Source organism: Hippocampus bargibanti, linkage group LG07, assembly GCF_051943395.1.
Source record: "Hippocampus bargibanti isolate YZ-2025 linkage group LG07, ASM5194339v1, whole genome shotgun sequence".
NCBI classification, from domain to species: domain Eukaryota; kingdom Metazoa; phylum Chordata; class Actinopteri; order Syngnathiformes; family Syngnathidae; genus Hippocampus; species Hippocampus bargibanti.
The window spans coordinates 10774726-10797880 of record NC_142740.1 but is presented as its reverse complement, the minus strand read 5'-3'; the positions used below and the strand labels follow the sequence as shown (position 1 = coordinate 10797880).

The window sequence follows — 23155 nt, the reverse complement described above, 5'->3', positions numbered from 1 at the left end:
CTCTCTCTCTCTCTCTCTCTCTCTCTCTCTCTCTCTCTCTCTCTCTCTCTCTCTCTCTCTCTCTCTCTCTCTCTCTCTCTCTCTGTCTCTCTCTCCTCTCTCTCTCAGCTGTTTTGCATGTACAGTATGTATTCATTGAACCAATGCCAACATTTTGTGGGATGCGAGACAATTCAACAGTGTTTTGTCCTCCGTTTTGGTCAACATGACAAAACAATTGACAGTGTCAAAAAAGGTAGGGAATTACACATATCCATTTGCATGCATTGATCCAAGAAATGAGAAACTGCTGCCTTTCTTGTAAAAAGTGAGACAGTGTAAAAATGAGAACGAGTAGTTTTGAGAAATTCTAAGTAACTGAGAAAAACTGGAATAAAAATATTAAGGCAGAAATGAAGATATATGGCATCCACTTAAGTTTAAAATAAACACAAAGCTGGGTTAGTGGTCCTTGATGAATGATTCACTAAAGACCACCGCTTCATCACCATTTGCTGACTATAGAGTTTATACACTTTCTGCACAGCACTGTTGTCTGTGAGGATTTTGGTCTATTTATGTGACTCCATTAAAGGCTTCTAACATCTGCAAGTCCACCCGCTAAAGGAAAAGGATAAACCAATAAAGACCACTGTAAATTTACTCACAACCCTTTGTCTGGATTGAGTAAATCTTTACTCTGGTCTGCATTGACCTCTTGACTCCACACTGTAATCTCAAGAGAGCACAAGACATTCACCATGTGGCTCAAGAATTACTGTCAGTATTGTGCTGTGGATAACAGAAAATGTCAAGTGTGATGAAGACTGGTGGGACAGATGGAAATGGAGAGGTTGTATTAGGAGATTGGATTGGATTGGATTGGCTTGGATTTGCCTTTATTAGTCTCGCAGTGGAGAAATTTGCATTTCACAGCAGCAAAGTTATGAAAGAAATGAAAGTAGAAAAGCAAAACACAGGAGCTGCTGGAAAGGCAGCCACTCTCGCGGCGCCGTCTTGAAGTCAAAAGAACAAAAAAAAAAAACTAAATAACAAATAACATGACAACACAAAGACACAGAGAGACATTCATTCTTAAGCACTTTCTGTACCCCCTTTGTTTCATAAAGCAGTTCCAGATGAAAGAGGAGAGATCAAAGCGTCTCTTCACCAGTGGATCAGGGACATCATGGTGGAATGTGCACCCGGTATAAAAACCATGGCTACATATTAGACAAAAACTTCTTCTGAATGTTTGTATTGAGTACCATGAATATGTCTGTGTAAGCTCTCAGAGAAAGAGAGAGAGAGACAGAGCGAGAGCGAGAGAGAGAGAGAGACGTCGATCGCCTCCAATGAGTTTTTTTACAGATACTTTTGCTTTTTTGGAACCAAAAAAGACACCACAGGCTCGTGTTCAGCCGAAGAAGACACAAAACAAAATTACAGTCTAGGAGAAGAAGGAGCTCATTGAGAAACACGAATGAGGTGTGCGTTTGTCTGATTTAGCCGCTTAGTGGATATACTAATTGCTAATGTGCATCATTGTGTTCAGCTGATAGAAAAGGCTTTGCAGGCTTCGATCCTTGAAAGCAGCATGGAAGAATTTGTGGCCCGCATGCATCCTTGAGAGGGACTTTGAAGGATTTGATCCTCATGACTCTGTTGTTTTGCACGACATTGTTTCCATTGGACAGAACATGGGACGTGAAGTGGATGCAGATGACATCGAGGAGCTTGTTTCTGACCATAATGAGGTCCTCAACACACATGATTTGATTCGCTAAGTGGAATGATGTGCAGGCTTTTATTGAACAGTTCCATCCAAATGACTGTGGATATGAGAATCATCAACATCATGAATGATAATGTGATGCCTCAGTTTCGTAAGAACTTACAAGTCAGAAAGCAACAGGTGTCAATTAATAGCCATCAACGACCATCACAAATGTAAATAAAGTGACTTTATTATACAGTGTAGTGTATTTATTTCATTATAATACAATAGGGCATTTATTATACATAGAATAAGGTATGTTGTGTGTAGTCTTAAGGCTTATTTAGTTGAAAATTATATTTTATGGAGACCTGGGAACGTATTATTCTCATTTTAATGGTTTCCTATGGGGACAAAAAATTGGGATACACACTTTTTGCCTTACACACTCTGTCTGGGAGCCAATTAAGTTCGTAAGCCAAGGTCTCACTGTAATCAGTCAGGACAATAGAAGTCATCAATGTTGCCTCAGGGAATAGTCCTCTGCTCCTCCCAACCTGAGAGCAGGGACCTATCATAGCAGAGTCCGGCACCGCCACGTCTGGACAGTAGGGATATATTTATATAGGGTCAAAACTACAAGCAAATATTTTTAGTTAGCTGACGAAATACAGATGACGGCTGAAGAAACCTTCTCATCGATACCATGAATATGGCATGTTTTTTTCTTTCTAAACACACTATAAAAAACAATCTCAGTTTTGTTGTGGGCAGCTGAAACAAATGAATGAAATTTCTATTTACTTCAGTAGCGATAGGTGATTTGATATCCGAGTGTTTTGAGTTCGAAGTTTGATCACGTAAATTGAAACTCGTATATCAAGGCAGTGTGCAGGATGTGGTATTTCGCGCAGAAAAATGAAAAAAAAAAATGATGGTGGTTTAAAGGTGAAACGAAGCCTCGGTGCGCTCAAGTGTAAAAATGAATCGACGTTAATTTTCGTGCCAACGCAAGCCGTAAAGTGCATGTTTGGGAATTTAGTTAATATCACTGCATCGGACTAGGCATTCTAGTGGATCGACAGCATTTCTTTCGACATCAGCATGACACACCTGATGATTAAGTGGCTGAAAGTAGACTAAACGTTATGCCTGTTGGAACAACGTCAACGTATTGCTGCAGGGAATGTAATGTGATTTTAGCAAATTTGAACATAGCACAGGCAGACCGATACTGAGTTCTGTGGACATATGTGGTGGTTGGAATCATATTTCATTGATAAACGTGACAATCCATCAAATCCTTTGAATCTTTTCATATATCAATTCATTGAACGCATTGTTGTTATCATCTTCATGACATATTTTTAAAATCATCCCCACGAACCATGGTACAGGAATGTAGCGCGGGGGTGTGTTTGGTTGTGGGTGTTACACACAGACACATATGACCCTGCTATAAGGCAGTATCCACATGCCTACTTCACAGAACTGTGATTTTCTTGGCTGGATTTATGTCATCCGCTCGTGAAGGTTTGCTGGGTCGGGTCGCAGGTCCTCAAAATATACTTCTTATGTCTTGACCGGCCGCAGGACGCGAGCAAATCCGTGTCTTCTTCTCCCAACGTAAAAGCGTCGAATGGTGATGAAATAAGAGCTGCAAATGGAGATGAAACAAACGATGACAACAATCACATTATTCTTTTAAACTGTGTTTACCATCACAATTAAGTAACTGTATGAAAGAAATGTTACAGTTTAGAGCGGGGTCTCAAACTCCGGTCCTCGAGGGCCTTATTCCTACATGTTTTCCAAGTCTCCTTGTTGCAACACACCAACAGGGAGACTTGGAAAACATGTAGGACTGTGGCCCTCGAGAACCGGAGTTTGAGACCCCTGGTTTAGAGCGATTACTTATACAGTGATAATTTGGCTCACAAACTTAATTGGTTCCCAGAAAGTGTGTGTAAGGCGAAAAGTGTGTATTCGAGACATTAATTTCCCATAGGAAACCATTAAGTTAAGAATAATCCATTCCCAGGACCCCATAAAACACAATTTTCAACTAAATAAGCCTTAAAACTACAAATAATATACCCTATTTTATGTATAATAAATGTGATATGGTATTGTAATCAAAGAAATAAACTGTACTATATAATAAAGTCGTTTTATCTACCTTTGTGATGGTCGTTGATCGCTTGATCTAATGGATAGCTTTTGGGTTGTACATCTTAGAAGTTGGGATATTGCAACAGCATCAGATGCAGACAGACACACTAGAAACTTCATTAATAGCTGGTTCCCTTGCTTGTATGTTCTCTTCAAATTGTACAGATGGCTTGTGCGGGTTATTTGTGGAGCCTGATTGATGGGATATTTTAACATTGCAGTCTACAATCTGTCTTTGAACTATTAATAAAGTTGAAACGAGTCCGAATTTCACTGTTTTTTTAATCAATTTTCTCACCATTTCACTTTAGTTTTTTTGTGTTTTGTTTTTTTTTCACTTATTTTTTTGTTTCAAGCTCTGTCGTCTCCCGTTCGTGTGTGTGTGTGTGTGTGTGTGTGTGTTTCTGTTTCTGTAATCCCTCCCCCCGCTCGCTGCTGCGTGTGTCCCCTCCCTCCTCTACCACGGATCTTGGGCAATCACGTGCGGCTTTAACCAAAGAAGCGAGGAATAGAGGAAGAAAAAGTCGACTGCCATTTTCAGTTCCGGTCACTTCAAAGATACAGCTCCAAGAACTAGCTCGTTCGCGAACGACACATCAGTCTTTGTGGCACTCTGTGTTTCCCCCAAAATAGTTAGTATGCCAAGATTATATTCTCGCAAATTTGTACTTTATTTTGCACTGCCATTTTATTGTAGCAGTTATCCAACTCAAGCTTGTCTATAGAGGTTCAATATTAAGATCTCTATTGTCCTACACTCATAAAAACTAAACAGTGCAATACTTTTGAAGAAAGAACTTAACTACTGTGTTGACGTAATAAAGCAATAAAGCACGTGTGAAGAAACGGAAATAAACAGCTGAGGGATGTCACAATTCTGAAAACCTTTTCTTTGGAGGGCAAGGTAATTGAGGGAAATTAACCAATAGATTGGTTTCAAATATCTTATGTGATGAAGTCCAACAATTTAGAGTTGTTTGGATAGATGGACATTTTCCAATGTTGTTGTCACCAGTGATGGTGTCATGATCTGGTTGGCGACCAACAGGGGGTGCTGTCGGCCCCGCCTGCACCTGCACAGGTGCTGGTCGTCCCAATCAGATTGACGACCAACGGGTAGCGACGTCAGCCCTGCCTGCAGCCTCGCATGTGCTGGTCGTCTTAATCAGTGACACTTAAAAGGACACCCGGCACGACCATCCGGTGTCGGTTCATTGTTTGCTGCTTGTTTGCTGCAGGCATTGTGTATGCTGTGCATGTGTTTGCTTAATCTTGGCGGACTTTTACTTTTGGTCTCCTTTTGCTACTTTGTATTTTTTCCATTCAGATGATTTTGATGTTTAACATTTTGTTCCTGCTGACCTTTAATTTAATACAATTTGTCAAACAACCTCCTGCTCCCTCCTGCCTGCTTTTTGGGATCTGCACCCGCCATCACCACCTCGCGAACCGTGATAGAATGAACCGACCAACCATCGGTTCCCGCAGGTACATCGGATCTGTCTCATTTCCACCCTGTGCCTGGAAATTCTACGTCCACGTTAGCCCGAGCCTCGTCGAGTTTGAATTGCGTCACACGACGAGCCGCAACGTCCACGTAAACGTCCGGCCGAGACCTCCTTCCAGGTGGCTGTCCAGGGTGACCCTGGGTGACTGGCATTGCACGCCCACGTCCAGCCGCGCTGTCGTCGTGCATGACAAATTGACGAGCCGTGCAACGTACGCGTCAACGTCAGTCCGAGACCCCACTCACCGCTGGATCCCGGAGCGGCTCTGGACTGGTCTCGTTCCCCCGGTGCCGGGCAGTTCACGCCCACGTCGGCATCCGGCCGAGACCTGATTCCATACGGCCGTACGGGGTGCCATTCTGCGCCTGGCGGTTCGACGTCCACGTTGAGCCATGCGCCGTCATGTGAACATGCGAGAGGGATCGCACTCACGCCCACGACGATCCGTGCCACGTCTTCGTCCACCCCAGGCCGAGTCCCGTTCCCATCAGGCCGCCGCCCGTCGTATGCTGGAGAGGCAGCGGTTGCCCTCTCCACCGACCGTTCCCTGGCGAGTGGACCTTTTGGGAGACTGTTGGGACTTCTGGAAGCAGCCCCTTGAAGGGGGGGTACTGTCATGATCTGGTTGGCGACCAACGGAGGGCGCTGTCGGCCCCGCCTGCACCTGCACAGGTGCTGGTCGTCCCGATCAGATTGGCGACCAACGGGTAGCGACTTTACTTTAATACAATTTGTCAAACAACCTCCTGCTCCCTCCTGCCTGCTTCTTGGGATCCGCACCCGCCATCACCACCTCGCAAACCGTGACAACGCCATTGTAGGTGTGCAGAATCTTGGCGGGTGGGGTTAGCTGGTGGATTTCAGGCCATAATATACGTATTGTAGGCGCATCAACTAATCTTAGTACATCATTCTGATTAATATTGTGTTTGTGGGCTCTATGTTAAGCAGCAAAATCCACCTTTTTTAGCCATCTCAGAGGGCGTCCATTTTGCCACTTTCTGTCAAATAAAAATGACATCATAGTTCATCTGGGCACAGGTGACCACCAATCATGGCTCACCTGGTTGATAAAGTCTACCAATGATTGCATTTTACCTGAGCCCTAAGCAACTCTGATGCCATTTTCATATTCAACAAGTGGCAAAATGGCCTGCCCGTGAGTTGGCTATAAATGGGTGCGTTTATAACTCAGATTCCATAAACAGAATATTTAATCACTATGCCGTGTTTATAATAGTTGAGGCGCATAGAACATATTTTTTTAAAGAACATTCATGGGTTGACTTCCCCTTTAAGTAGCTCTAACAAGGCTGACACATTAAAGTTGTCTGAATCAACATCAGATGGTTCCCCTTGATAGCCCAAAAGGGAATGCTTCAGCTATGTTTAGCTAGATTTTCCATTCGGAATAGAGTTAAAAAAATAGAACAAAAAACATTCTTCTGTGCTTATTTCCCTTTCAGTAGATAAATGTTTACATCTTCTGTTGTCATTTCATACTTGAACATCTGTGTTCCTGGACCTGGATATGCGACAACAGTGTTGATGGAGAGCATCTTTTTGTGTACTATCGAAATTACATAAATTTCCAGTCAACACTATGCGTCGCTTCCTTTCTTTCTTCTCATGTTTCTCTTTCCCATCCCGGAAGTGTGGGAAGACAAACACGCCTGCCTGTCAGAGGCTTTCTGCCAAATCAGGCCACACAAACTCTTGCACCTTACGAGTTGTTACAGTGAGTCATTATTAAGGCATCACCCGTGCTGTTTTACCCACTTCCACACTCAAATAACAGTCAATTTGAAGTTGAAGGAGCAGACTTTGAATTCTCACGGGGACATACAAAACAACCTTTTTTCCCATTGTCATCATCCCACAACTTGCCAGGAGACATGGCACGCTGTGTCAGCACCTTCCATTGAGATGACTGTAAGCCTGCTTGATTTTATCATGTTTTGCAAGGCGATGATGGCGGGTGCGGATCCCAAAAAGCAGACAGGAGGGAGCAGGAGGTTGTGTTTGACAAATTGTATTAAAGTAAAGGTCAGCAGGAACAAAATGTAAAACATCAAAATCATCTGAACAGACAGAATACAAAGTATCAAGAGAAGACCAAGAGTAAAAGTCCGCCAAGGTTAAACAAACAGATGCACAGCATACAATGCATACAATTGCATAAAAAGCATTCAAGAATGACCCGACACCGGATGGTCGTGCCAGGAATCCTTTTAAGTGTCACTGATTGTAATGACCAGCATCTGCGAGGCAGCAGGCAGGCTGAAAAGTGCTACCCGGTGGTCGCCAATCTTAACGTGGCAGGCCGCCTAGGCTCGGGACGACCAGCACCTGTGCAGATGTAGGCGGGGCCGACAGCGCCACCCGTTGGTCGCCAACCAGATCATGACAGATTTAGTCTGCGTGTTCAGGAGTTTGCGAAGTGCATTATACATTCCTGGTCTGTATAGCGTTGCATGCTAAAGCTCTTCTGGTGAAACCCACCAATACTAATCTGGTTTTCTACGTGATAGAAGCAAACACAAGTAATGTACATGATACAGTTGGGAATTATTAAAAATTGTAAAGTGAAGATTGAGGGATTGGTCACCCCCTATCCCCCAAAAAAGATCAAATGTGTGCAGATGTATTTTACAAGAGTCCTAATTCAAATAAATCGTGTTAAAACATGATATATCATAATGTTTAATTATGAATAATTGAAGAAAGTACTTAACTACTGTGTACATATTTCAAATAAGGTGTCCGTATTGAAAGGTTTTAATAATGGATGTTCTTTATCCCCCTATTTATTCACATTTCAATGGATGCTGATGATGTAATCTTCCTTCCATCCAAATGTTGATAGTTTACAAAAGCCTTTAAATCTCTTGTATACTTTCCCACAACAGTCTTAATTTCAGTTTAATTTTGTTAAATGCAAAATACTTACAATAGGAATTCTATCGATGAGAAGGTTTCTTCAGCCGTCATCTGTACAGATGACGGCTGAAGAAACCTTCTCACCGATGGACCACTCCTGTACGACTGAGAGCTTACACAGACGAATAGGAATTCTAAAAAAAACTACTTGAAATCGATTCTATCAGTGATTATGGATGGATGGACCATATATCAATTCATTGAACGCATTGTTGTTTATCATCTTAATTACATATTTTTAAAATCATCCCCACGAACCGTGGGGATTTAGAAGCTACCTGTTGATTTGGAAGCTATTATTATCCCAAAAAGAGTGCCGAGTAAATTACCAAAAACAATAGGAAAACATTAACAAAAGCAGTGGCCTAGTATTCGAATGATGAACATGTTAACTTGTGTAGAGGTACCGCTCCGGCCTTCCTGTGTGGAGTTTGCGTATTCACCTCGAGCCTGCGTGGGTTTTCGTCAGGTACTCCGGTTTCCTCTCACATTCCAAAAACATGCATGGTAGGCTGATTGAGCACTCCAAATTGTCCCTAGGTATGAGTGTGAGCGCAAATGGTTGTTTGTTTCTGTATGCCCTGCGACTGGCTGGCAACCGGGTCAGAGTGTCCCCAACCAACTGCCCATAGACAGCTGGGACAGGCTCCAGCACAACCGTGGTGAGCATAAAGAAAATAAATTAACTCATTCACAGTCATTCCCGAATTTATCCAGAAATGATTTTGTTTTTTTTCCAGCGGGTAGGGGGGTTGGGGTTGTTCAAGCTTCGGTCAGGCCTCTGGCAATGTTTTTCCCTCTCACCACGGGGCAGCATTAACCTTTTGTACAAACGCTACGAAGTAAGTAGTTGGATCGCAAAAATAGCAGACGAAGGCAGGCATACTGTATAAAAAGTTTTAATCTGGTGACGCACCGGTAAACGCACCGGCAAAACTCAAACCGCTGGTCAAATAAGGACCAGGAAATACAAACTACGCCAGAACACAAAGCACTTGCCCCAAGGAAAGGAGAAAAAAACAAGCAAACGAAATTAGACGTACCCAATACGCGAATGCACAGAAAAAAGAACACTCGGAATTGGACTCATAAACAACAACGGACTGAGAGCTACTAGAACACTGGTGTCAAAGTCAAGGCCCAGGGGCCAAATCGGGCCCACCACATGATTTTATTCGGCTCGCGAAAGCAAATCAAACCTGTGAAATTCCATGATGTTTGCTAAAGTCCGGACCATAATTTCAAATTGTCCCATGTAAACCACAATAACAGTCATTATTTTTTACTTCAAATTTGAAAACTAGTTATTGATAACGGCCCCGAGAGGAAACTGTAACTACAATGTGGCCCGCAGCAAAAAATGACTTTGACACCCCTGTACTAGAACAACTATGACAAGAACAAGATCGTGAAATATCAAACCTTAGGCACAAGCAGTGGCAAGGCAGAATAATTCACCGGCAAACAAATGACAGAATGACATTCCTTAAATACCCCAGTGAATAATTATGAGATTGGCACCAGGTGCGATACAGGCTGGTAAGCACAAACCCGCCACCTGCTGCCGAAATCTGAACATGACAAAAACCTGTCACGTTCTGGTTGGCGACCAATGGATAGCGCTGTCGGCCCCACCTGCAGCTGCACAGGTATCCGTCGTTTTAATCAGTGGCAGTTAAAAGCACACCTGGCACGACCATTCGGTGTTGGTTCATTGTGTCTGTTTCACCCTGTCATGTTTGTTTAATCTTGTGATATTTTACTCATGGTTTTGTTTGATACTTTGTACTTTTCGGTTCAGATGACTTTGATGTTTTAGATTTCGTTCCTGCTGAATACAATTTGTCAAATACATCCTGCTCCTCCTTTTTTGTGATGCGAGAAGACATTCTAAGGTTTATTACACTGCATTGAATGTTTATGTATTCTAAAACTCAATATTCTGTGTGTCCTGAAATTTGAGTGAAAATAACAAACCTGTTCACTGGTGTGGACCCTTATTTGTACATAGTCAGGCGGTGAATTTTGAATGACAAAACCAATTCCAAAAGGGAAAAGCATTACCAAGAAAATGAATATATATATCTTTTCTCAGTTCCTTGATTATACCAAAATCTTTCCACCTTTGTCGGGTGTTGTCACACCAAACAAAACCATGAGTAAAATACCACAAGATGAAACAAACATGACAGGGTGAAACAAACACAATGACCCGACACCGACATATTATCAGTGTCTGAAACTCATGACAAAAAGTTAGCGGACACCAGGGCAGACAACTCTGAAAAGTTGCCTGCGCGGCCATAAAGTTGCCTGCCCCATTTTTCACAACTTGAAACATAATAAGACGACTAATCACAAAGAACCATTGTTGCAAAGTATGAAGGATTGTTTTTATTAAGGATGTACCTACCACAAATGCTCCCTTGCTTAATTGATGGTAAATATGCCTTGCTGATGATTTTGTTCCAGTTAGTTTTTTGTCCATACACTCATTTTCCAAAATGCAATGTTTGCGTTGCGTCGTCTGCGACAAGCCACGTGAATTCTTCTTTCCACGCTGCTTCTAATGTGAATTCAATTTCTAAGCGCATTTCAAAACTCTCAAGTACACTTTGTAGTGACGAGATAATGTACATTTATGTTTTGTAGCGTCATAAATTGTGTTAGCTTTTTTTGAATCTTTCTTCTGGGGCTGATGTTCTGTGCATCTACTTTGGAAAACGATACACAAATGCACGACCGCATAACGCTCGGAAAAGATGGAAGCTTCTGATTGGCTGCCGTGCCGAGTATGCAAATTGCCAAACGAACCGATATCCAGAAATTTCCAAATAATTTATTCAGATTTTTAAATCTTCGTTCAACCATTTGCCTTATTAAATAAAGCAAATGTTTGATTTGAAAAAAAAATCTTATTATTATTATTTTTTTCTTGAAGAAGTTGTCGGCCACCAGGGCGGAGACGTTTTGTAGGTCGTACGCCCGATGGAAAAGTTGCACGCCTCGGGCGTCCGGGCAGACACTATTACAGACACTGATATTATGACCATCGCCACCACAAAATGTTTGCAAGAATTATCAGATGTTCTTTGAATTCATCTGGGATGGAAAACAAAAAAGAAGTGTCTTGTTGAATGTGTGGAATTGAAATTGTTTTGTTTAGATTTGTATGGATGGGTTGTAACTGGGAAAGAAAATTCCTTGTGTATTTTACATACTTGGCCAATAAGTGCAATTCTGATTGAGAGTTTGAGTCACCAAATGCTCAAAATGAAAAGACTTTCTAATGGTGTGATACTGTGGACCTCGCGGTTTGGCCAGTGAATGCTTGTAACAGAATTGTGGAAGAGTCACACTTATTGTCAATCCAACATAAGATGATATTGTGTAAAGGAGGTGACCTGTTGTGTGTCACTTAACAGGGTGTCGTGTTTGACAAGCTTGTTTCTCTCGCCCTCAGCCTACATTGTGCTGAACTTCAGTGCCATAATAGAAAGTTGGCCTTCAGTGGGTACCCTCAGTGGTCATTTAACAAATATCAGAAAGAAAGAATAGGGAATGAAACCAACAAATCTGAAGATACAAAAAGGAGAGGAGTAGCAGTACCTTACATTGCAGGAGTTTGTAAAAAACTACAGAGTCCTTTGGCAACACAAAATTCCTACTTATTTCAAACCGATAAACACTTTAAGGCAAAAATAAGTGCATCCAAAAGATAGGCTGCCAAATGAAAAACAAAGTAATGTAGTTTATTCAATACATTGTAAGAATGAAAATTGTAAAGAGCAGTACATTGGGGAGACTCAACAAATTCTCAAAAAAAAAAGACTTTATTAACATCGCAGGGATAATACTAGTGGGCCTCAATCGGCAGTACATATGCACCTAAAAGCTAGCAACCACTCATTTGACGACAATGAGGTTAAAATCTTAGCGAAAGAACATAGATGGTTTGAAAGGGGAGTAAAAGAAGTGATTTTCATAAAACAACTAAATCCTTCATTAAACCGGTTTGGTGGGGTGAGGTTCAATTTGGAACGTTCATACAATAGCCTGCTTAGGCAACATAGGATTAGTAATACTTATGAGGTGATACCGGTCGTAGTGGGGCAATCAGGCCAGTCGTTAGTCAGAACGACAGGAACTATCAGTGGAGCATCTGCAGGGAGTAGTCCTCTGCTCCCCCCAACCTGAGAGCAGGGACCTATCATATCAGAGTCCGGCACCGCCATGTCTGGACAGTAGGGATATATATATAGGGCCTAAACTACCAGTAAGACTTTAGTTTGCTGACGAATTTTCTTGGATAAGAAGCGAAACGTTCAACACCTTCAAAGAAGTACAGATGACGGCTGAAGAAACCTTTTCATCGATGGACCACTCCTGTACGACTGAGCGCTTACACAGACGTCTCAAAAAAGACTTTATCAACATCGCAGGGATAATAGTCGTGGGCCTCAATCGGCAGTACATATGCACCTAAAAGCTAGCAACCACTCATTTGACGACAATGAGGTTAAAATCTTAGCGAAAGAACATAGATGGTTTGAAAGGGGAGTAAAAGAAGTGATTTTCATAAAACAACTAAATCCTTCATTAAACCGGTTTGGTGGGGTGAGGTTCAATTTGGAACGTTCATACAATAGCCTGCTTAGGCAACATAGGATTAGTAATACTTATGAGGTGATACCGGTCGTAGTGGGGCAATCAGGCCAGTCGTTAGTCAGAACGACAGGAACTATCAGTGGAGCATCTGCAGGGAGTAGTCCTCTGCTCCCCCCAACCTGAGAGCAGGGACCTATCATATCAGAGTCCGGCACCGCCATGTCTGGACAGTAGGGATATATATATAGGGCCTAAACTACCAGTAAGACTTTAGTTTGCTGACGAATTTTCTTGGATAAGAAGCGAAACGTTCAACACCTTCAAAGAAGTACAGATGACGGCTGAAGAAACCTTTTCATCGATGGACCACTCCTGTACGACTGAGCGCTTACACAGACGTCTCAAAAAAGACTTTATCAACATCGCAGGGATAATAGTCGTGGGCCTCAATCGGCAGTACATATGCACCTAAAAGCTAACAACCACTCATTTGACGACAATGAGGTTAAAATCTTAGCGAAAGAACATAGATGGTTTGAAAGGGGAGTAAAAGAAGTGATTTTCATAAAACAACTAAATCCTTCATTAAACCGGTTTGGTGGGGTGAGGTTCAATTTGGAACGTTCATACAATAGCCTGCTTAGGCAACATAGGATTAGTAATACTTATGAGGTGATACCGGTCGTAGTGGGGCAATCAGGCCAGTCGTTAGTCAGAACGACAGGAACTATCAGTGGAGCATCTGCAGGGAGTAGTCCTCTGCTCCCCCCAACCTGAGAGCAGGGACCTATCATATCAGAGTCCGGCACCGCCATGTCTGGACAGTAGGGATATATATATAGGGCCTAAACTACCAGTAAGACTTTAGTTTGCTGACGAATTTTCTTGGATAAGAAGCGAAACGTTCAACACCTTCAAAGAAGTACAGATGACGGCTGAAGAAACCTTTTCATCGATGGACCACTCCTGTACGACTGAGCGCTTACACAGACGTCTCAAAAAAGACTTTATCAACATCGCAGGGATAATAGTCGTGGGCCTCAATCGGCAGTACATATGCACCTCAAAGCTAGCAACCACTCATTTGACGACAATGAGGTTAAAATCTTAGCAAAAGAACATAGATGGTTTGAAAGGGGAGTAAAAGAAGTGATTTTATAAAACAGCTAAATCCTTCTTTTAACCGATTTGGTGGGGTGAGGTTCAATTTGGATCATTCGTACAACAGCCTGCTTAGGCAAAATCGGAGTAGAAAATACTGATGAGATGATACCGATGGAAGTGGGGCAATCAGGCCAGTCGTTAGTCAGGCCAATAGTACAATAGAACAATCAGTGGAGCTGCAGGGAGAAGTCCTCTCATAGGGAGGAGACCTATCATAGCAGAGTCCGGCACCGCCATGTTTGGATAGTAGGGATATACATATAGGGCCTAAACTACCAGTAAGACTTTAGTTTGCTGACGTAATTTCTTGGATAAGAAGCAAAACGTCTGACACCTTCAAAGAAGTACAGATGACGGCTGAAGAAACCTTTTCATCGATGGACCACTCCTGTACGACTGAGAGCTTACACAGACATAATAGAAAGTTGATCGGGCGGCACTGTGATCGACTGGTGAGCACGTCAGCCTCAGTGCAAAAGTTTGCTCTTCAATTCTAGAACCTGCCCTTCTTGTATAGAGTTTGTAAGCTCTCCCTGGCAACGGCTGGCAACCGTTTTAGGTTTTCCCTCACCTACTGCCTAAAGACAGCTGGGATTTGCCTCCCGCATACCCCCAACCCTTGTTAGGATAAAGTGGGCAGGAAGATGAATGAATGAATGGATGGGTGGATGAATGAACACACTATGCATAAACATCAGATTTTGTAACTTGAATTATGACTGGCTTCCCCCTTGTGACGATTTTGTGTATTCTTGTCTGTAATTTAATGTGGGATTGACATGCTTTATTTTTGCCACAATAATTTGGACTTGCTTCATTTACAAAGGGTAAGATTTAAGATTTGCTACTGATTTACAAACATGACAAGTAAAAAACAAAAAACAACAACAATTACAATAAATGTTTCACTGTAATAGAAATATACTTGTCTGATATGTATTTCTATGTCCCCTCAGGTGGAACTTTCTCCTGCTCCTGTCAGTATGCTCTGCAGCATTCTCTGGAGAAGACGAGTACTTAGCTCAAAGTATGTAGCATTTAAAATACATTTGATAGTCTTCTTATAATCCATTGTTAGCAACCACAGAAGACAACATCAGAATTACATTTTTCATTGACTAACATTAGTGACTCACTCACCTTTGAGTAATACATAATGCTCAAATTTTATGATGGGGCAACCCAGTAGTCGAGTGGTTAGCACGCCGGCTTCACAGTGCAGAGGTCGCTAGTTCGCGTCCCACTGTTGCCTCTCTGTGTGTAGTTTGGATGTTCACCTCGGGCCCGCAGGGGTATTCTCCGGGTCCTCCGGTTTCCTCCTCCAAAAACATGCATGGCAGGCAGATTGAACACTACAAATTGTCCCTAGGTGTGAGTGTGAGAGTGACTGGTGTTTGTCTTTGTATGCCCTGTGATTGGCTGGCAAACGATTCAGGGTGTCCCCCGCCTCGTGCCCGAAGATGGCTGGGATTGGCTCCAGCACCCCCCGTGACCCGAATGAGGAATAAGCGGTACGGAAAATGGATGGATGGGAAATTTGAGATGATGTCGAGCAGGGGTATCAAAGTCATTTTAGCCGCGGGCCACATTGTAGTTATGGTTTCCTCTCGAGGGCCGTTATGAATTTGGGGAACCCATTAGAATGTTTAAATCCCTTCAAATATTACATACACTCATCACTTTGCTGCTGTGAAATGTAAATTTCTCCACTGTGAGACTAATAAAGGCATATCCAATCCAATCCAATCCAATATAGAGCACACAGCAAATTAAGGAATAACTCGTTTTCAAATCTGAAGTCAATAATAATGACTTTTATTGTGCTGGAAGACAGCTAGGGATAGGCTCCAACTTGCTCTGTGAACCTTGTGAGGATAAAATAGATCAGAAAATGAATGGATGGATTGATGGATGATCACCCAGACCACATTATCATCCTAATTGCATTGAAGTAGACCCACTGTGTCATTGATGGTGTTGTGTTTGACTCATATACAGTAAAGTCTCGTTATATCGATATCGGATATATCGATAGTCCCGGTTATATCGATACTATTTCTATGCACGCACGGAGAAAATTACATGCAAACAGGGTCGGATATATCGATAGTCCCTGTTATATCGATATTTTTTCGGACTCCCTTGAATATCGATATAACGGGACTTTACTGTACCTGTACGTTGGCATCGGTTCCCTTTATGTGAATGCTTGTTCATTGACGAATGGAGGAATGGCTCATGACCAGTTCAGTATGTAGTCTGTCTCTTTTGCATGTTAGTGAGTGTTCATTTAGAACCCTCATATGTCGGCTTTATTGCACCGTCACAATCTTTTCATCTTGATCATTAGGTGACTCGAGGGCAGAGGCTAAGAGATCATTTTCCTCTGTTCTTTCCTCAACATGCCTGCTCTTGCACTCACTGCCTTAGAATGCACATAAAAGCCGACTCAATAACCTCTCCATGTGTGTTGCCTATAAAGTCGCCCATCTCTTGCTCCTTAAAGTGCACTTCTCTCGCTGTTACCTATTTTTTTCAGTGGCCCTGAATATGTTAAACCTCATGTTCAAATACACACAAAATAGGAACACAATTGGAAAGCATTCCAATAAATCAACAGTGATGAAAAGGAAATCTAGAGTAGATGTTGACCTCATCTCGTAACGGTAAAAATGTTTCTTAAGAACAGAATGTGCATTTAGGTATAGAAGAAAATACATTGAAAGTTTTCACGACAGAAGCCAATGTAATAGTTTCACTATAATCTGAGCCAGAAAAATGTGCCCATTGTTAATGTAAATACTTCCCTTGAAATGCATTGGAACTGTACCAATTTGTGTAGTTTTGCAATTTTTGAAAATATGTTTGGTCCTGTTTTCCTTGAAAGGCACTTGTGCATTCAATGTAAAACTGGGAACCCCTTCATTCTGGTTCTGGGATGAATTTAATCTTGTCTCTTTGGAACCACGTTGCATTACTTTAACAATGATCAAACATGAGTACTTCTGCTTTTTAAATTAATGTTGAATTTTTCATCCATCCACATTTTAATATGATTGAGTTCCATATTTTCTGTTCTCACGTGTTTGTTATAATTGTTACTACTGTAAAATATATTTGTTAGCTGCAAACAAAAATAAATGGGTCATTAACCAGGTGGGAAACCATTACTGACACCTGAGGGACAACACAAGCAACTTTATTGTCACGGTTTGCGAGGTGGTGATGGCGGGTTCGGATCCCAAAAAGCAGGCAGGAGGGAGCAGGAGGTTGTTTGACAAATTGTATTAAAATAAAGGTCAGCAGGAACAAAATGTAAAACATCAAAATGATCTGAATGGAAAAAATACAAAGTAGCAACAGAAAACCAAGTGTAAAAGTCCGCCAAGGTTAAACAAACACGTACACAATGCATGCTGCAACCAAGCAGCAAACAAACAATGAATCGGCACCGGATGATCGTGCCAGGTGTCCTTTTAAGTGTTATTGATTATAACGACCAGCACCTGCGAGGCTGCCGGCAGGGCTGACGTCGCTACCCGCTGGTCGCCAATCTGATCGGGACGACCAGCACCTGTGCAGGTGTAGGCGGGGCCGACAGCGCCCCGCGTTGGTCGCCAACCAGATCATGACATTTATCATATAATTGTACACCTATTTTTACTTATTGTATTTACACCGTTAAACCATAATTTAACCAGTTCCCAGTGATCCATGTGATCCCATATTTCTCATGGTTATCGAGTAACAGTGGGTGACTTATGTTGCCAAATGTGTTTTTGAGAGTAATCAATATTCAGTTTGCATGTTTGTGTTTTATTTTGTATCCAATAGATTTTTTTTACTCCTGTAACTGCTTCAATCATTGGTCCTTTAACATCCAAAGGCATATTGGGCTTTATTTAACATGCATATTCAGAGAATTTTCTCAAAACGAGAATGTAATGGGGCTTTATGATTGCTTAGAAAAAGGGGTGAAAAAAAAGTCCAAATAAACCGCTCCACGAAACGAAACCCATTGTAAAACAAATAGCACAATTCTTACTGTAAGTCTCTTACCAAAAGTTGCTCACATAATGATTCCAAAAGAGCCGTCAGCATTAGGTGGATACGTCATTATTGAAATTCATGATTATTGTATGTCATGGGCCAATGTCAATTCTGACAGGCACAGCACAAAGTGACTTATTGTGGCCTGACTCCTCAATAAGGCTTAGTGTTGGACCAGGCAACACATATCCATTTAAAAAAGATGTCATGCCAAATACAGGGAAGCTCCGTGTCTGTATTAGCAATGAAAATACCTCAGACTGACCCTGAGATCTCACCATCGGAACATGCACTCCCACCAGCAAACATGTGCACACAAGTTCAAGCGGTCAAAATTTGATCTATTTAGTTATGTACTGTGCCTCAACCTGAGTTTGCCCTTCTTGCACGTGCACGTGGACACCTCGGTCAGGGTACCACGTAAAATCACCTCTGACACATAGAATTGCAATGTGTCAAGCTCACCCACTTTCCCATTTATCAGAAGTAACACCCACCCACTGCACCCCATCCCCTGAGCGATTTTGATTGAAGTGTTTATTGTTTGGTGTCAGTGCATAGGTTGTTCTTTCGATTCTGGCTGCGGCTTTCCTGTGTGGGAGATGCATGTTTTCCCCAGGCCTGCATGGGTTTTCTCCACGTACTCCGGTTTCCTCCCATATTTCATATACCGTATGATTAAGTACTTCGAATACTTGATACTTGCACTATGTACAGTTTTTATGAAACGGTTTTGCACATTTACAGTGTACAGTTAACATTTTTATTTTGCCATGCTTAGAATATCTTGTTTTCTATCCTTTCACCCCCGCCCCCCACACCCAATCCCCTTTCAAATTGCTGCTGTGGACTGCAAATTTACCCATTGTGGGACGAATAAAGGTTTTCTGATTCTGATTCTGATTCCAAATTGTCCTGAGCTATGAGTGTAAGTGTGGATGGTTGTCTGTCTCTGTGTGTCCTGCAATTGGCTGGCTACCAGTTCAGGGTGTCTTCGCCTCCTACTCAAGGAGATGACTGGGATAGGCTACAGCACCCTCCATGACCCTTGTGAGGAAAAAGTGGATCAGAAAATGGATGGATGAATGTTTATTGGTTGGTTTGTCAAGGGTTTGCAGAAGGACCAATCAAGAACGCACTGAATTCTGGCCGGAATTGAGGGGTTTGTTTTTGCCATTTGAGGCACGTACACTGAAAAAAAATGTAATCATTCAATTGGCTTTTTTACTTCAGCTAAATAACACTTTCATTTTAACTTGCTTGATGTAAAACATTTTTTATTTAGATTTTTGCATCACACTATTTTAAAAAATAATATTCCTGTAAATACAGATTTCTTATATATATACAGTAAAGTCTCGTTATATCGATATCGGATATATCGATAGTCCCGGTTATATCGATACTATTTCTATGCACGCACGGAGAAAATTACATGCAAACAAGGTCGGATATATCGATAGTCCCGGTTATATCGATATTTTTTCGGACTCCCTTGAATATCGATATAACGAGACTTTACTGTATATATATTTGCCCCTCAAGACAATTCAGTTAGTTTAGCATGTCCATTATTGGAATACAAAAAGAATTCAAAGTACAATACCGGGAAAATAACCTCTGCAGGTATCAGGAACACGTGAAGTTCACATGGGAAGGCCACATCTCTGAACTATGAAGCTTTCAATTCATACAAGCCACAATTAAGGTACGGTGCATGGCTGCTGTGTCTCCATTTCTAAGCGGTTTTGGGTTTAAATCCAATGTTAACATCCAACCCTGAATTGGTTGCCAGCCAATTGCAGACGAACAACCATTCGCTCTCACACCTCGGGACAATTTACAGGGTAGAGTGTTCAATCAGCCTATCATGCATGTTTTTGCAAGGTGGGAGGAAACCGGAGGACCCGGAGAAAACCCATGCGGCCCGGGGAGAACATGCAAATTCCATACAGAGCGGGACGTGAACTTGCGACCTCTGCACTGTGAAGCCGGCATGATAACCACTCGATTACCATGCTGCCACAATGTTAACTTAAATTAAATGTAAAAGTTTTAATATGCAACATTTGATGTACAAACAAACACAATTTAAACTTTGGACAAACAACCACAAATCATTCATTTGATTTACCATAAGAAATGTTGTAAGTCAAAGATAACGTATTAAGTGTGATGAATGGTTTCAGTTTCAGTTTTAAGATAATCTTGTGTTTGTTTTTCAGTGCAAATGGATGGGAATATTCTTCCCACTCTGTGCCCAAATGACCTCATTTGCACATCTTTAATGACATCATTTTAAACCAGGAGCTAGTCTTTTAAAAATCCAGGCAACTAAGCAAAACTCCATATACATATACTGTATACGTTTACTTGTGTGAAAGGTTTGGCCATGGAAGTCTGGTTAAACATAGTGCTATTCCTGTTGCAAATGTTCACAGTGACCTCATCTCAAGAAAGGCGAAATTATTACCAAATTTCCCTGCTTATAAGGCACACCAGACTATAAAGCGCTTCCCCAATGAATGGTGTATTTTCAAACTTTTCTCATATATAAGGCACACCGGACTATAAAGCACACCTTCAATGAATGACATGTTTAAAAAAGTTTTCCAAATATAAGGCACACCACATTATAAGGTGCTACAGAAGAGGTTTCGTTTACGTTTTAGAAATCTCAGCATGGACCGCGCACTACTTCTTTGACAGGGGGAAATGGAGTCTGTGGCTGCTGACAGTAGTTGCGAGACCTATTGTGGTTCAATATTCCTCAACATAATAGTTGCACCTGTGTATATGGTGCAAGGTCTTCTTTTTAAGAAAATGAAGGCTTTGAGGTGCATCTTATACACCAGAAAATATGGTATTCGATATTTATCCACCTACAGTCTTGTAATGTAAGATAATTCTCTCTCTCTCTCTCTCTCTCTCTCTCTCTCTCTCTCTCTCTCTCTCTCTCTCTCTCTCTCTCTCTCTCTCTCTCTCTTGCTCTTTCTCTGTCTCTTTCTCTCACTCTCGATCTTCCCTTTGGCTTGGCATCAGACGGTTATACGGTCAGACTAACTTTAGCCCACATATAGATCTGCGTACTGAAATGAACTTAAATCAATACAAAATAAAAAGCAGAATACGATTTTTTGAGTACCTCATTTAACATGAAAAAAATACTTGTGCTGCTGAAGTATACAGTATCCAGCAGATATTAGAAAAGTGAGGAACGACCTCAACCAAAGTTGATTTCCATTCCGGTACAGTCCACTATTTAATATTGCCAAGGGAGTAATGTTTTTCATGTATGTTTTACTAGGAACAATAAAAACAAAGCAAGTTGGCTAGATTCTAATATTTTCTCTTTTGGTTGTTTGTTTTTTTCAGGAGTGGATGTCCTCAATCAACTTGGGCTAACAGTTCAGAAAACAACAAACATTCCTTACGAAAGGACTGCCAAACCCTCAACCACTCATACCACAGTTCCTTCAAATATAAATTTCTCATTTTCTGGACATGGGGTGATACTAGAACCAAACTCACTTTATGAGGTTCCCGCAAGCAGTCTTTTTCCTCCAGAGTTTGGTGAGGAGTTTTCTGTGGTTTTAAGTGTCAGCTCCTGGCGAGCAAACAATGCTTTTATTTTCAGTGTCAAAGATAGCAGGGATAGAGTGCACTTTGGCATTCAGCTGCTTCCGCGCAAAGTCGTCGTCTTCATAGGAGAGAAGACAGCCATCTACTTTACTTACAATTGGCACGATGGGCATCAATTTCCTTTTTCTGTTGGTGTTCGAGCACGCTCAGTTTCATTTTATTCAGATTGTGGAGCAGTACACCAGCAGCAGCAAATCCTGGGGAAGTCTCAGACACTTGGGAGTTCTGGAGCTCTATTCACTTTGGGCAGGATGAACCCCAAAGCTGAATCATTCAATGGTCAAGTCTGTCAATTTGATATATATCCTGCAGCTGAAGCTGCTGCACACTATTGCAACTACCTTAGGAAACAGTGCCGGCTGGCCGACACATACCGATCATTTTGGACACAGCGTGCTTTGGCTATCGAGGCAAAAAACAGCTTTTCCGATACTGTAACGATGTCGTCTCTTGGAACAGCAAACATTCATCACATGCTAATAAAATCCAAGGGAATAGTGGCCTCTGACGGTGTATTTAAATTGTATTCAACTTCAAGCCCTATACCAGAAGGACATCTGGAAGACCAGAGGCATTTTTTTGCATTTGCAAAGTCTACTATATCCTCAGTTCAGACTGATGGAGCAAATTCAGCTGCTCACAGTGGGCAACCAGCCTTGGATTTCACCGAAACTGTCACCACATCCCAAAACATACTGACCAATGGAGCGAGACTCCAAGGGGAGTCTGATCAAGATGACAACAGTTCAGAGAATAATCCCACTGATGCCTCTCCAGTCCAGATTCTCCCAGTGAGGCATAGTCATTTAAAAGGAGGACTTGTGACCAACCCCGAAGACTCAGATTTGAAACCTCAAGAAGCTCTGCAGCACCTGGAGATTCATCCAATCGCCAGTGGGATCAATTTGCATCATGAAAATAATGCACATTCCTTTGAGCAACATCAACTGGTTGGTGACTATGATGATAGGACCCCGGACGCATATGATTATGAGTATGAAGAGGCAGACCTCCTGTATGACTATGATGCAAACTTACGTGGCCCCAAAGGAGAACTGGGTCTTCCGGTGAGTAATAAAAGTTTACTCAATGCACCTCATGCTTTAAGTGTGTATGAGAGAGATTCAAATTGTATTACCACAAGTTTCAGAATATCATCACATAGAAATTTTATGACTTCAAGAGTAGCATCATAATATTCTTGAATGTGGACTTTCAACATCTCTCAACACTTTTTCACATTTTGAACCGGAAAGAGACATTTCGAACTACATTTACATTGGGATAATGTAATGTGAGTTTCTTAAAGGACAACCGACGTCTCCGAACAAGTTGTGTCCATAATTTGTAAAATGTCTTCAAATGACCTCTACTG

The 23155-nt window shown here is 41.7% G+C and overlaps 1 protein-coding gene across 7 annotated transcripts in view; it reads left to right on the top strand.

The window, feature by feature from the left end:
* Positions 1–23155, top strand: part of col24a1 (collagen type XXIV alpha 1) — a 158550-nt gene that overhangs the window by 5826 nt on the left and 129569 nt on the right. For all 7 annotated transcript variants that reach the window (XM_089000674.1, XM_089000678.1, XM_089000676.1 and 4 more), the window contains exons 2-3: positions 15045–15115; positions 21514–22847. In XM_089000674.1, the coding sequence (XP_088856800.1) occupies positions 15045–15115; positions 21514–22847 (1405 nt within the window). The remainder of the gene's footprint in view (positions 1–15044; positions 15116–21513; positions 22848–23155) is intronic.